At 53.5% G+C, this 15,375-nt stretch overlaps 2 protein-coding genes across 2 annotated transcripts; both read left to right on the forward strand.

Moving 5' to 3' along the window:
• Positions 1-418: 418 nt before the first annotated feature.
• Positions 419-1,448, forward strand: P2RY12 (purinergic receptor P2Y12; the record flags this gene model as incomplete). Its single annotated transcript, XM_084212468.1, has 1 exon — positions 419-1,448. The coding sequence occupies exon 1, from the start codon at positions 423-425 to the stop codon at positions 1,446-1,448; it is 1,026 nt and encodes a 341-aa protein (XP_084068594.1). The 5' UTR covers positions 419-422.
• Positions 1,449-4,022: 2,574 nt separating this feature from the next.
• On the forward strand, positions 4,023-5,732 carry P2RY13 (purinergic receptor P2Y13). Its single transcript, XM_084212091.1, has 2 exons — positions 4,023-4,098; positions 4,618-5,732. The coding sequence occupies exons 1-2, from the start codon at positions 4,049-4,051 to the stop codon at positions 5,660-5,662; spliced, it is 1,095 nt and encodes a 364-aa protein (XP_084068217.1). The 5' UTR covers positions 4,023-4,048; the 3' UTR covers positions 5,663-5,732.
• Positions 5,733-15,375: the final 9,643 nt, after the last annotated feature.

The raw sequence follows: 15,375 nt of genomic DNA on the forward strand, positions 1-15,375 counted from the left end.
CAGGGCTTGCTCCCACATCACAGGACTTGGCACACGAACCTGCTTCACTCTTCAACGAAAAAGCCTTTTTCTTCTACTTTCTAGGAAGAAACAAAACTTTGTCAGGGATTTGGGCATCAGCTGACAGCACATCACTTCCCCGAGTGCCTGTTTTCCACTGGCAGAGCCCAGACAGACAGAACCAGCTGCATCACCACACACCTGAGCTGCACCAGCTGCATCACCACACACCTGAGCTGCACCAGCTGCATCACCACACACCTGAGCGCTGCCCTGGCCAGCCAGGCCCCACCAGCTGGGTGCACCTGTCCACAACACAACAATTCAAAGCTGACTGAAAGGGCTGAAGCCTCACAACAGATAAAACTCTCAATTTCTTCTTTTTTTTTCTGTTTGTTTCTCCAGGGAGAAAAAATACCACAATGCAAATGAAAGCCACAGCCCAATTCAGCTCCTCCAGGAATGACAGCAACTGCACCAGCGACAGCAGGATCAGCCAAGTCATCTTCCCTCTACTCTACACATTTCTGTTCCTGGTGGGGATCACCATGAACAGCCTGGCAATGTGGGTCTTCTTTAAAATATCCAGTAAATCCTATTTCATTATCTTCCTCAAGAACACTGTGATTTCTGACTTCCTCATGATCCTGACTTTTCCATTTAAAATCCTCAGTGATGCCAAGCTGGTGTCCTGGGTCTTGCGAGGGTTCGTGTGCCAGGTCACCCAGGTGGTGTTTTACTTCACCATGTACATCAGCATCCTGTTCCTCGGTCTGATAACTGTTGATCGCTACCAGAAAGCCACCTCACCTTTCAGAACCTCCTCTCCACGGAGCCTCCTGGCCGCCAAGGTCCTGTCCACTGCAATCTGGCTCTCAATGTTTGCTCTCTCCCTGCCCAACATGATTTTAAGTAATAAGAAGAAAACACCCAAGAACGTAAGGAAGTGTGCTCTCCTGAAATCAGAGTTTGGCTTAGTCTGGCATGAAATTGTAAACTACATCTGTCAGCTCATCTTCTGGGTTAACTTAGCAGTCATAGTGGTGTGTTACATCCTGATCAGCAAGGAGCTGTACAAATCCTACAAAAGGACTCGATGCACAGGGAAGGCACCTAAAAAGACCGTCAATCTCAAGGTTTTCATAATAATTGCTGTGTTCTTTGTTTGTTTTGTGCCATTCCACTTCACCAGAATCCCCTACACCCTGAGCCAAACGAGAGATGTGTTTGACTGCTCTGCTCGGAACGCTCTGTTCTACCTGAAGGAGACCACGCTGTGGCTGACGTCCCTCAATGCCTGCCTGGATCCCTTCATATACTTTTTCCTGTGCAAATCATTCAGGAAGTCCTTGCTGGACATGCTGTGCAAGCACAGGGCAGTGTTGGGGCTGGGGGCACAGGCCAAGGGGCAGAACGAGGGGGATGACTCTGACGAGACGCCGCTCTAGACCCCGGGGCTGCTCTCCCTCCTGGCCACACTGAGGGTGCCAGGAGCACAGACCCATGAGGGGCATCCAGAACTTCACTGGCTTCTCCAGAAACAGCCCTGCAGATGAAGCACAACCACCCTGGAACCACCACCCCTGCTGCAAAAATAGAAAGCTTAAATAAATACCAGAGGAGTCCCCCCAGCCTCCACCCTTGCCAAAACAGGAGCTCCCCAGACCCCAGCCTCCACAGCTGTCAGAACTGCTGGGAACAAGTCTGAACTGAAAGGTGGAACTGTGAGGAAAAACTTAAAAGGGAATCATGAAATGCTACAGATAATACCATGAACTGTAAAGATTTTGCAGAAATAGCTAAACTTGGGCCAGAGTAACGTTCATGACGACACAGGACCTGAGAAATGCAGATAAAATCCACAGTAGATGTCATTTTCAATACAGAGAGCTGTCAGCCTGTATGCTGGCAGGCAAACAGAAGCCTAGAGAGAGCCATTTGGGCAGATTTTTGGTAACAGAATAACACTTTGCTTATCTCATTCTGTGCTTGCAGTTCCTAATCCATTGACCAATAATTAATAGTTGTATTTGAGAGGAAATAATTTCATAATCAGGCTTATCTTGATATTAATTAAATCCCCAAATCCTTCCCCTTACTACATAAATAAAAGAAACTGTATGTTTTCACAGAGAACATTATATTAGAAAACATGCAAACACTCGATTAGTATCATACTGAGATCTTGGGGAAAGACAGGCTCATGGTAACTTCTTTAGTGATGATTATGGGCAGCTTTTTCCACTACACAAAATACTCAACCACTTCCCTTTTTGCACTTGGAAAACCTGAAAAAAAAAGAGGGAAGTATTTTCAAGTACATGACATTTTGAGGTATCACAGCAATTGCCCATGAAATAGATTGTGGGCTATTGGAATAAGTTGTGGTTCATTTATCACCACTGCAAACAGCTCCAGCTGAGCAGTGTGTGTCCCCATCTCACAAGAGCTCAGCCTGCCAAAGCCATCACCTGTCCATCCTTTCTGGGACGTGTCCTTGCCTGCCAGGGCACTTCTGCAACCAAAACTCAATCTCCTAAGAAATTAAAAGGCAGCTCACTTGTTGCTCACCTCCTGCCACCCTTGGCCTTGGGGTTTGTGCATCTCTGACAGCCCACTGGGATGAATCCACCCTGCTTCCAACTGTGCCTGCCTGTGCTGGGCCCTGCTCCAGCTGAGGCAGTCAGTAACTGGGCTCCAGCCCTGAGCACCAGGATTTCCCTGGAACACTGTCCAGCCACCCCGGTGCTCCCCCAGCAGCCCACGGCCAGGCAGCCCCCATTAACGCCCAGGGAGGGCAGTGCCACGTGCCCCACTCCCACCCAGAACTCATTCTGCACACGTGCAGAGAGAGGGGCACTTAGGCAGGAGCTGCTTTCCCTGGTCAGGTGGGCTGTCCAGACAACAGACACCACAGGCACACCTGTCCCCAGAGCCACCACGGGCAGGGTGTGCACAGGCACCTGCTGACAGCTGGGAACAGCACCCAGAGCTCACCTGGAAGGCACTGCCTTGGGCAGCAGTGCTGGGGCATTGCAGTGGGCTGTGACACCTTGTGTGGTCACCAGTGGGGAGCCGACGGGACAGCCAGGGACACATCACACTGGTGGCAGAGCTGAGCCCAGCCATCCTCAGGGCCGCTTGCTCTCAGCAGCCATTGAACACTGGCACCAGCACCCACATTAACCAAAATGTCCCAGGGGCAGATGCACAAACCCCCTGGCCCAGCTGCAGCCCCAGCACCTCTGGAGCAATGCACAGCTGCCCCAGGAGATGCCTGACCAGGAGCACTGCCCCCACAGCAGTGAGCCCCGGGCCAGAGCTTCCCTCCAGCAGGCAGCAATAACCTCACACAAACACTCAGCTCCCAGAGAAATGCACCCAATTCCAGCACCCAATTCCAGCACCCAGTTCCAGCACCCAACAAACACACCCTCCATCCACAGCTCTCCTCGCAGCAGCAGCTGCCAGGACAGGAAGGGGCTGCCAGCAGCACGGTGCGTTCCTGCCTGCATGGACCAACCCCAGGAATCCTCTCTGCAGAGGCAGAGCCCAGCCCAGCCCGGGTCAGCAGCACCAGGGCCAAGAGAGGGGGCAGCCCCGGGCTCCACTGCCAGGTGGCCCTGAGCAGACCCTGGTAATGCTTTGGCAATGACTGGTGCCATCCAGAACACGGAATGCACACACCAACAACAACCAGGAGCTACATTTGAGGGTTATCCTGGAATGCTGTCAGGAAACACCCTGGGTTTGTTCATCCTGCCAGTCCAGGTGCAGCAGGTCTGTCCCATGCACGCACAAACCCAGAAACGTGCCTGTCCTGAGAGGCAGGCTAGGGTTTCCTTTCCTAGTTCAGGAGCAGATGGTGTGCTTTCTCACGCAGAGCAAAGGGAAGAGACAGAAGCGATAGCAATGTGACCAACCCAGGCGACACTGAAAATGAGGAAGGAAACCACACACCGAGAGAAAAACGTCTCATCTTTCTACACATTTCCCCACTCTTAACACTTTGCTGGAGGCTTCTGCTGGCAGAGGAGCAGCGGGTGAGATGGGGACAGCCACAGAGGGCTCTGTGACAGCTGCTGCAGGTTTGCCCAGGTACTCACAGGGTCGGAGTGCTCGGGGTGCGTGGGGTGCTCGGGCAGCTGGTGCTCAGGGCTGGGAGCCACCGTGTGCAGCTGATCTTGGAAATGCTATCTGAAGCTGTGCTGAGAAAGGAAAAGAGTGGGTGCTTGGAAAGAATTGCCAGAAGTCGCTCAGCCAGGAGTGGCTGGCTTTTGGGCCATAGCTCTAACATCTCTATTCAACACTAAAATACTTTTCCATGGAAAGGCCAATAGTGCTCCAGGCAGTCTGCTCTTGAGCCCTGCTGACATTACCCTAGGCTTCCAAAATAAGTATGAGCCTTTTTAACTTTCCCTGGATGCTAGCTTGCAAAGGATTTAAATTTCAGCAAAGATTTAGATTTCCCATGAGCCAGAAGAGGAATTGGTTGGGCTGTTTAACACAGGCTCGGGTTTGGGGTTCATTCATGCAGACCTGCTGTCACTGCAAGGAACGTGCAATACTGCCTACAGAAGGGTGTGTTTTGTGTTCTCTCCCTCCTTCTCACCCAAGTCTGTTTCCAACGATGGGAGACTCTGCAAGCACGGGCTCTGTGGGCAACACCAGTGGAGCCCCCTCCTCTGCACAGTGCCAGCGTGACACCACCGTCACCCACCTGCTCTTCCCAGTGCTCTACACCCTCATCTTCCTCCTGGGACTCCTGCTGAACAGCCTGGCTTGCTGGGCTTTCTTCCACATTCCAAGCACATCTACCTTCATCGTCTACTTGAAAAATATCTTGGTTTCTGATTTCATAATGACCCTGATGCTTCCCCTGAAGATCCTGACAGACTCTGGCCTGGCGCCGTGGCAGCTCAGGGCCTTTGTCTGTCGCTTCTCAGCCGTGATATTCTATGACACCATGTACATCAGCATCGTGCTGCTGGGGCTCATCGCTTTCGACAGATTTCTCAAGATTGTGAGACCTTTTGGGAAGTTCTGGGTGCAAAATCTGAGCTCAGCAAAGATCCTGGCGACTCTGGTCTGGCTCTTCTTCCTTGTTCTCTCCCTGCCCAACATGGTCCTGTCCAACAAGGCAGCGACGCCGCAGTCCGTGAGGAAGTGTGCCTCCTTGAAGAGCCCCCTGGGACTCAAATGGCACGAAGCTGTCAACTATGTCTGCCAGTTCATCTTCTGGACTGTCCTCATCCTCATGCTGCTATTTTATGTAATCATTGCCAAAAAGGTGTACGAGTCTTATGTGAAAACACAGAAGAAAGGCAACAGAAGCGAAAAACGGATCAAGGGGAAAGTGTTCATCATTTTTACCGTGTTCTTCCTGTGCTTTGCCCCCTTCCACTTCAGCAGGGTGCCCTACACCGTGAGCCAGACGAGTGCCCACATGGACTGCCGCCTGCAGAACCAGCTCTTCGTGGCCAAGGAGAGCACGCTGTGGCTGGCAGCCACCAACGTCTGCATGGACCCCCTGATCTACCTGTTCCTGTGCAAGCCCTTCCTGGAGAAGGTCTTCTACAGGAGGGTAAAGGCTCTGCAGAGAAGAGCCCAGACAAGCCCTAAAACAGAACTGGACACACAAGTATCTCCTACTGAGTCTTGATTCTGCAGCTGCACACTCTGCTCTGCATGTCCATAGAGAATTTGATAAACAGTTTGGTTTACTTCTGCTGAAGAGCTCAAAAGAGTGATTGACAAGTAATATTAACATTCAATAAATGCAGCAAAATGGATTTTCTAAGTACACTCACTGCATAGCCCTAATGGCCAAAAGGCTCTTGCTCAAGCTGCCTAAGACAATCCACAGGTTAATTCTATCTGCTTTAAACCAAACCAACTCACTTGCTAACATCTGAGCAGCTTACTGACTCTCGCTGCTCTGAAGGGCAATCCAGCTTTATTTGGGAGTGAATGAACCCCAGAGCTGGTGACTGTGTATGTCAGTAATTCCTACCCTGTCAGCTTGGCTGCACGTCAAGAGCTGGCAAGAGGAGGAACAGAGGGAAGGACTCGGTCCCTTCCCATCCCTCCTTGCCTCTCTCACACATGTAATTACTTTCCTGCCACCCAAGCTGTTTAACCACCCTCCCTCTCTGCTTCCAGCAGCACCTGGTGGAGGGCAGTGCTGGCAGTACCCCAGTTCATACCCCAGTTTCCCAGGACACCTCCTGTCCAGGAGAGCAGAGCAGCCAGGACTGCACCCCCAGCCTGAGCCAGGGGTGCTCAGCCCCACCCTACCCTCAGCAGGTAGAGATGTCCCCCTTGGTGGCACCTTCACCCTTCCCAGTCCCAGCCCCAGGCCAGGGGAGGGAGCAGGGGGCCCTGCCTGAGCCTCCCCCTGCACCCCCAGCTCACAGACCACTCACAGGGCTCTCCCCTGCCCATCCCACAGGGACTCTGCCTGCACAGAAACTGCTTTCTAACCACAGATTCTGGAATTTCTGTCACTATTTCAGGACAGCAGGGTCCAAACCATCCCTACTCCCCCAGCTCTCCTGCCAGCTTTACACTCTCTCACACGTGCCAGACACTTTGATCATCACTAGACTGCTATTTTTAGAAATTCATTGTTTAGAGCAGCCTAATCCAACCCAGCAGGTTGCTCCGTACAACCTGATTTTCTCAAAGCTGCTTTAGATTGCTGTGCATTAATTATCTCTGCCCCTGGGGTTCCCCAGCCTCTGCCACATAGGGAGATGTATGTCTTATTTAGCAACTTCTACCCACTTCATCTCCTCCACCAGGCACGTTACATGACTTCCACAGCTGTAACGCCCTTCCTAACTGGAAACTGAACTCATCTCCAACCAGCTTTCAATTGGTTCTGAATCTCCCTATAAATCAGTGTTATCTCAGCCACTGTCTCCCTCTTACATTAAATGCTGTTGCATTAAAGGCTCTCCCCACACACATACACTGTTAACAGGATTAAGTTTGCTCCTTTAGGAAAAGTAAATATAATAAATTCTTAGCTGCTGAAGCAGTCAGCCCTTCAGTAACTGCTTAGAGGAGCATACAGGAGGCTGGAAATGTTCCTCCCAACCTGCTGGCACAGCGTGACAATTGACAGAGGGGCCTGAGCCAAACACTGGCAGAGGAGGGTCTGTTCACCAGCTGTGGCCTCCGCAGAGCACAGAGAGCACAGAGCTCCCAGGGACCCCCAGCACTCACTGCATCCAGCTCTGGACTGGCAGAGCACTGTGGCACTGAGAAACTAAGATGAAGAGCAGAAATTTCTTTTACTTTGTGATTTCTGCTTGTGATCAAGGCTCATGCAGTGCTGTGCACACACTGGCAGCTCACACAGCTGAGAGCCCGTGTGTTAGGGTGGGTGTAACCACAAAATGGGATGAGTTGGTCCTTAAATAAAGGGTGTGACAAAGGTTTCTGAGGAGTCTTAATCATCTGTTTTTCAGCTGTTGTTTCTTAGGTAGGTAAAAGGGAGCCAAAGCTACCAAACTGTGTAGCAAAGTGGAGGTGACTGCAAGGACAGAACACCTGCTTGATGCGCTTAGGGAAAAAGCCCCTGAATACTAGCACTTGGGATTTTGCACAATTTTTCTACAAAGTTTTAGATCACTGCCTCCAGATGGAGTAAAAATCACAACAATGAAATGGCTCATAGTTTAGGTCTCTGTTTTTTAAGGCTCAAACAAACACCCCAAGCAGTATTTTGCTTTGCACGTGATCAAACAGAGCCGTGTTTGGAGAGCCGCTCTCCCCTGGCAGGCAGCCCAGAGCAGGGAGGGAGCACAGCAGCTGCCATGGACTCCCCACATTCCTGCAGGGCAGCCCAGGGATTTGTGGAATTCTGCAAAGTTTACCAGCATATTCAACACAGCAGTCACCATTTTCCCAAACCTGATTTCTGTCCCAACCCACCTGGAACGTGCTGGTGCTGCCCTGGGCAAACCCCTCGCTGTTCCCTGACAGAGCAGCTGGATAGGACAGCCAACACCATTCCCACCCCATCCCACCCCACCTGTGCTGGACAGGACAGCCAACACCATTCCCATCCCACCTGTGCTGGACAGGACAGCCAACACCATTCCCACCCCACCCCATCCCACCTGTGCTGGACAGGACAGCCAACACCATTCCCACCCCATCCCACCTGTGCTGGACAGGACAGCCAACACCATTCCCATCCCACCTGTGCTGGACAGGACAGCCAACACCATCCCACCCCACCTGTGCTGGACAGGACAGCCAACACCAGCACCATCCCACCTGTGCTGGACAGGACAGCCAACACCAGCACCATCCCACCTGTGCTGGACAGGACAGCCAACACCAGCACCATCCCACCTGTGCTGGACAGGACAGCCAACACCATCCCACCCCACCTGTGCTGGACAGGACAGCCAACACCAGCACCATCCCACCTGTGCTGCATAGACAGCCAACACCAGCACCACCCCATCCCACCTGTGCTGGACAGGACAGCCAACAACATTCCCACCCCACCTGTGCTGGACAGGACAGCCAGCACCAGCACCATCCCACCTGTGCTGGACAGGACAGCCAGCACCAGCACCACCCCACCTGTGCTCAGTCCAGCCCATCACACCACAGGCAGCAGCAGGGCTCTCCCTTCCCACGGACAAATGTTCCCATGCATGGCTTGTCCTCACTCCAGACAACCTAGGAACTGAAAAGTGGCACAAGGCTTTGAACCCTTTTGCAGAAATGACCCTTGTCCCAGGCTCCCATGGGCCAGCTCCACACAGAAAGTACTGACACTTGTCCTAAGCATCTCTACAGGTCATTGGGTTCCTGGAAAGGGAACTACAGGGCACTCAGCAGGTGAGTTTAATAGGAAATCACTCATTTGTGTACATAGAGGCTTATACAAATTTTTTATTTTCCTCTTATTTCAGAAAAAGGAAGTATTTTATACCCTCACCTGCACCCTCCTGCCTCTCCTCAGAGGGACAGCATGGTAATTCCTAGGTGCCCAGAGACAAACTGCTCTTCTGAGATGTCCTGACCCTTGGCACAGCTACACACATCCCTCCATCCAGGCTGCCCCAGCTCTGAGTACTCCGAAAACTCTCACAACACACAGCCGTGCTTCAATTAATTAGAAATGCAAACCAATGATTTGCATCCTGAACAGGAGCTGGGCAGACAAGTCAAGCAGCCAAGGTCTGACCCACATGATGGCACATGCACAGAGCCAGCAGGGCACAGGGGAGGACTGAAGGCACCAGAACAGACCTGAGCCTACAGAAAGGATCAGCCAGACAAGGCCTGGAGCTCCAGGTTCCCTTTCAGCACATGGTGAGGAACTCAAGGACAGAGGGGAAAAGAACTGAGCTTTGAAGTCAGTTCTAAGGCAGATACCTTCCTCCTTCTTTCCCTGTGAGTGACAGGTATCACACAGTGACTGGAGTAATCCACATCAGGAAGGGGAAATGTCAGCTCTTCCAAGACTCTTCCCCTGACAAAAGCACCTCCACCTTCACATCTGCAGTTCTAACGCTGCAGAATCCTCCCCGTGTTGCAAGGTCTGATCTTGCTGACACTTTTCTGCTTAAAAAGCAGAAACAGCCAGTCCTGTGCATTACCCAGGTGATGAATCTGCTCTAACATAACCTTGCAGTTCACATTGCTAAATATGGCAGTGAAGACGTTTTAGAGTGAAGCAACACAGTAATTGCTGTAATAACGTTGTTCGGGCTCTTATGAAATCTGAGAATTGCTCTCTAATCATCAAAACACAAAAAGGGACATCCAGCCTGTAAATAATGTGAACAATAGTTAAGCTACAGGTTACCTTCAGCTGTTCTTTACATCAGACCTTCGCACTTCTGCGCTGTTTTTAGGGCAAGCTCCCCAATTTCAGCGTTTCATGTGTCAGCTCGTCCTGACCTGCTCGGCCTGGCAGCAGCCACAGCACGTCTGCACTCAGCCTGCTCAGGGAGGCCAGGGCACCAGCTTCCAGCCCATCATGTCCTCTGGCACAGAGATTTTTAAGAAAAGTTAATGTGCCTTCACACTATATTCAAAAACTTAACAAACTAAAACTCCATTCTGGTGCAGATTTTATTTATTACTTGAGTGTTACTAACACACCACTTTTGGTGTGTAAACTCTACTTCCAAAGTGCCAACTCCCGAACACTTGGGTCTGTATAAGCAATTAAATCACAATTTTTTAGCATTTCAGCTTTCACTATCAATTTCTTCTCTCTTTCCCCACGGCACATCCTGCTGCACAGGTTCTTAGACCCCAGCCTGGGAGATCACCAGCACTGGCAGTGCTGGAAAGCAGCAGCACAAATGTAGGCAACACATGCCTGGACTGCAGGAGTGGCTGCATTCCCTGAGCCCAGCCGTGCCCCCTGAGCCCAGCTGTGCCCCCTGAGCCCAGCTGTGCATTCCCTGAGCCCAGCTGTGCCCCCTGAGCCCAGCTGTGCCCCCTGAGCCCAGCTGTGCATTCCCTGAGCCCAGCTGTGCCCCCTGAGCCCAGCTGTGCCCCCTGAGCCCAGCTGTGCATTCCCTGAGCCCAGCTGTGCATTCCCTGAGCCCAGCTGTGCCCCCTGAGCCCAGCTGTGCCCACGGAGCCCAGCTGTGCATTCCCTGAGCCCAGCTGTGCCCACAGAGCCCAGCTGTGCATTCCCTGAGCCCAGCTGTGCCCACAGAGCCCAGCTGTGCCCACAGAGCCCAGCTGTGCATTCCCTGAGCCCAGCTGTGCATTCCCTGAGCCCAGCTGTGCCCCCTGAGCCCAGCTGTGCCCCCTGAGCCCAGCTGTGCATTCCCTGAGCCCAGCTGTGCCCCCTGAGCCCAGCTGTGCCCCCTGAGCCCAGCTGTGCATTCCCTGAGCCCAGCTGTGCCCCCTGAGCCCAGCTGTGCCCCCTGAGCCCAGCTGTGCCCACGGAGCCCAGCTGTGCATTCCCTGAGCCCAGCTGTGCCCACGGAGCCCAGCTGTGCATTCCCTGAGCCCAGCTGTGCATTCCCTGAGCCCAGCTGTGCCCACGGAGCCCAGCTGTGCATTCCCTGAGCCCAGCTGTGCATTCCCTGAGCCCAGCTGTGCATTCCCTGAGCCCAGCTGTGCCCCCAGGCAGGAGTGCAGGAGTTGTGCTCCGCACAGCACTGGCTCTGGAGCTCAGTGCCTCGTGCAGGTGATTGTTCCTGGAGGGTACAAACCCCTCCAGACCCTCTGAGTTTTGTTCCCCTACTCCAACAGGCAGCTGCCAAAGCCCAGGGCAGAGGGGCAGCTGAAGGAGGGTGAAGGGGAGCACACACCATCCGGCACAGCCACGAGCAGGGCAAAGGCTTCCCCAGGTCTCCTCTCCCTCGTGCAGGGAGAGCCTCCTCCATCCTCAGGGGTGCCTGCAGCAGGACCATCCCTGCTGTCAGGGTATGCTGCTCCTGGGATGAGCTCGGCAGCCTGCAATAATAAAGCTGAAAACACAAGAGTGAGCCCGTGCTCCTGCAGCCTCATCTGCATGGGCCTGCTTTGCCTTGCAAAAGCTGAGCTTCAAAGAAGGGCTGTGCCAGCAGTCTGCTGTGATCAGGGACTGTGCCTGATCCAAGGGAGAGGTCCTGGGGCAAGAGGAAGCTTTGGAGTCTGCCCACAAGCAGCAAAGTGGGATTTAGCACAGGGTTCCCCCGCAGAAGCTGCTCAGCTCTCAGGGCAGCAGGTGGGTCCTGCTCTGGCTCAGCCCCTCGCAGGCTCCGTGCAGCTGACAGGGCTCTTGTGCAGAGGGGCACTAGGGGCTCAGCCCCTCAGGTATTTGAGAAAAAAATTAAACATGTCTATGGGAAAATCCAGGCAGAACAGACAGAAAATGGCCTTGGCAGCCGCTGCTTTCAGAGCACTGCGATTATTTTTTTCTTTTCTCCCAAATTTTTAATGAGAGAGACAGGAATTTGCTTTCTTTTAAAGAAGGGAGCAGATATGGAAAATTACCCACTTCATCCTCCACTGATATGAAGCAGAACTTTGTCCCAATGGAACAATCCCAGCATAATATGCCCCAATTTTACCCCATGATAATTTCAGTGCTCTAGAGGCACTAAATAGTCTCCTGTAAACATGTGTACAGCCAGGACCACTGAGGGCAGGGCTGTGAGGGGCTCAGTCCCCCGAGGAGCACCATGGCAGGAGACAGACACTCAGGGCATTTTAGCTGCAACACTGAGTGACAGACCTGGAGTTCTACTTTCATCCTGCACGTTATTTACAAGGAAGGATCTGTCCAAAGCACAACACTAAAGGCAATCTAAATATAATCAAATTAATAATTGACAAGATAAGCTTGATTAGCAGATATTTTCATCTATCCAGCACCAGCTTTTTCAGGCTGACATTAACTCCAGCGGCACGGTGTGCCCCGGGAGGCAGAGGCAGGGCAGCAGGAGCGCCCTGCAGGCTCTGCAGCCTTCCCCAGCACGCACCCACCTCCCAGGTGAATCACTGTCTGCGTCCCGGGCGCCCCAGCTGCGCCGGAGCCAGGAAGTGAGCGGAGCGCTCACCTACCCTGGCATGTGAGTCACTCCCAGGAATGAGAGAGCCAGTTGCTCCAGTTGCTCCTGGCCAGGGGAATTTTGACTCTCTGATCAGGTATCCCCCAAAAAAACCCATCAGGAGCCCAAAAACCCTCCTGCCAGCCATGGCTGGTTCAGCTGCCCTCTCCCGGGAAATACTCTCCTGCCCGCTGTAGCTCCAGGAGTTCTGCAGGAGTCTGAGGCACTTCGGGGATGCGGCTCCGGGAGCGGAAGGCGACGATGGTGACAGGTAAGTGAGCTCTGATCATCCGAAAAGCATTCGATAAGTTGTTCAGTGAATCTGCTAGCACTTTCTCACCCTCGGCTGAAAAAACAGGAATTAAGATAGAGTTTCTGAAAAACAGACTTGGAACCATAAACTGAATGTCGGATCAGTTCAAAGCGTGAAACATTCTCGTAATAGCATGCCTTCTCCAACCTTTCATTCACTCATACATAGTATTCATGGTGGCAAAAAAAGTTTGGTTTCTACTAATCCTTCCTTCTAAGATACGAGTCAAAGTGCAGGTGGGTCCATTGTTTCAGTAACTCGCTTCCTGACAGAGCTTAACTCATAGAAAGTAAGATTCAGTAACTACAGCACCTGAATTTTCTTCAAAAGGGTTTGTACTCTATTCCCTTTCACCTCTTTCAGTACAGGAAAGCAAACTTGAGCTCTCTTCACTATATGAAGAGAATAAATGTTCTCTTCCTTCGTACTTCATTCAAGTCATGTTAAAACTTGTCAGGTTCACTGGAAAAACCACATAGCTCTGAATGAGCAGACTAGATCTGATGAGTCTCACAGCTTGGGAAATACCTGAGGTGCTTGCAAAAACCTCTGTCTTTTAGGGAGATTTCACATTGGAAAGGTTGTTCTCGGTTACAGAGCACTGGGAGCAGCAGCGCGATTCGAGGGTTTGTTAAAAATCACTTCTCCCTCACAGTGGGGCCTGCAGCCACTCCTGCGTGCTCCATCTGGAAACTGGCAGCACTTCACACTTCTTTCCATCTTTTCAAAAAATTCTGCAATCCTCTTTAGAAAGGGAAACCAGGAAACCCAGGCAACCTTTGGCTGATATTGCTGATTCACTCGCAGGCGCTGGCCCTGAGCGTGGAAGCCACCAGCACTTTTCTGGTTGGGAAAACTTCCCCTGCTCTCCTTCTCGGGGCGGGCCAGCAGCCCCGAGGCACCGGCAGAGCCTCTCCTGCCTCCCCAGTCCATGGGGAGGAGGCAGGGCAGCACCGGGGACAGCCCCGACAGAGGGACAGCCCCGACAGAGGGACAGCCGGAGGGACATGGGGACAGAGGCTGGAGGACGTGCGGGCATCTCCCGCACGGACCCCAGGTGTTTGCACCGGGGCTGGGAGAGAAAACCAGCACATTTCGGCAGCATCAGCCGCGACCCCTCCTCCTGGCCAGCTGCTCAGGGCTGTCCCAGCTCAGCCCCGTGTCCCAGCTCAGCCCCGTGTCCCAGCTCAGCCCCGTGTCCCAGCCCCGTGTCCCAGCTCAGCCCCGTGTCCCAGCCCCGTGTCCCAGCGCCTGTCCCAGCGCCGTGTCCCAGCTCAGCCCCGTGTCCCAGCCCCGTGTCCCAGCGCCGTGTCCCAGCCCCGTGTCCCAGCTCAGCCCCGTGTCCCAGCGCCGTGTCCCAGCGCCGTGTCCCAGCGCCGTGTCCCAGCGCCGTGTCCCAGCTCAGCCCCGTGTCTCAGCCCCGTGTCCCAGCGCCGTGTCCCAGCCCCGTGTCCCAGCGCCTGTCCCAGCCCCGCTCCCTCCCGGGCTGGCGGAGCCCCGGGGCAGGGAGGGAGCGGCGCACACAGCCCGGCCGCGCTGCAGCACCCTGCCGGGCTCCAGAGCCCGACCCCGGGCACTCCCCTGGCCCCACAGACCCTGGGGACATCCTGGCCCAACTGGGGACATCCAGGAGCAGCACGGACAAACGGCACAGGAGCCCCGCGACAGGGCAGCGAGGCACCATCCGGACTGCCCCACAGCGCAGCAGCGCTTCAGGGGCCACAGGCACAGAGCCCTGGAGGAGACGGGACTGGAACCAGGCACTGGGAATGCTCCTTCTCCTCACCTGGTGACCAGTCCCTGGCTCGCCTTCCCAAAGCAAAGCTCAAGAATCTCCTCTTTGGTCCACTGGGCACCAGCAGAGTCCATGCTCAAAGCAAAGCTCAAGAAGAATCTCCTCTTTGATCCACTGGGCACCAGCAGAAGCCAGGCAAGCCCCCTGTGCTCTGACAACAGCACTGAACTCAAACTGTGCAGTCTTATCAACAGTTTGGGGCTGGGTGAAAACGCTCCTGACACACACCCTGAGCTCCAGACCCTCTGCACAGCTGTCAGCTCCACAGGAGCCCAGGCTGCAGCAGACACCGCCCCAGGGCTGCCAGGAGAACTCGAGAGGAAGGAGGCAAGATCCATTCCTACAATTCAACATTAATCCTTTCCAACAGAAAAAAATACATAACATCTTAAATGAATTTAAACACTGCACTGTCAATGATCAGAAGTTGGGTTTCCATTTCTGAACAACAACAAACCTCACACAAGGTACTGCAGCAACCTCTGCTTCTGGCTCTTGCTGCAGAAAATGTCAGTGGCATGCCAAAGGGAGAGCTGAGGCTGAGCAGCACGAACTGCACTTGGATCAGCCCGTGTCCCCCTCCTGCAGCAGCCAGGGCTGCCGCTGTGGAAGGAGCCCAGGGCTGGCGGGCAGGCAGAGCAGCAGCTCTCACAGCTGTGCCTGATGCCCTGCCCAGGGCCAGCAGAACTCTCCAGGCTGTGCAAGAAAAAAAGGCCTTGCACCAGGCTGGACTT

Source organism: Fringilla coelebs, assembly GCF_963513975.1.
Source record: "Fringilla coelebs genome assembly, chromosome: 10".
NCBI lineage: Eukaryota > Metazoa > Chordata > Aves > Passeriformes > Fringillidae > Fringilla > Fringilla coelebs.

What these genes read in the sequence shown, in the direction of transcription:
- P2RY13 (XM_084212091.1), top strand. Translation starts at nt 4,049, where the DNA reads ATGGGGACAGCCACAGAGGGCTCTGTGACAGCTGCTGCAGGTTTGCCC. An exon ending in GCTGCTGCAGGTTTGCCCAG is followed by an intron (nt 4,099 to 4,617) that starts GTACTCACAGGG and finishes TTCTCACCCAAG; the next exon opens with TCTGTTTCCAACGATGGGAG.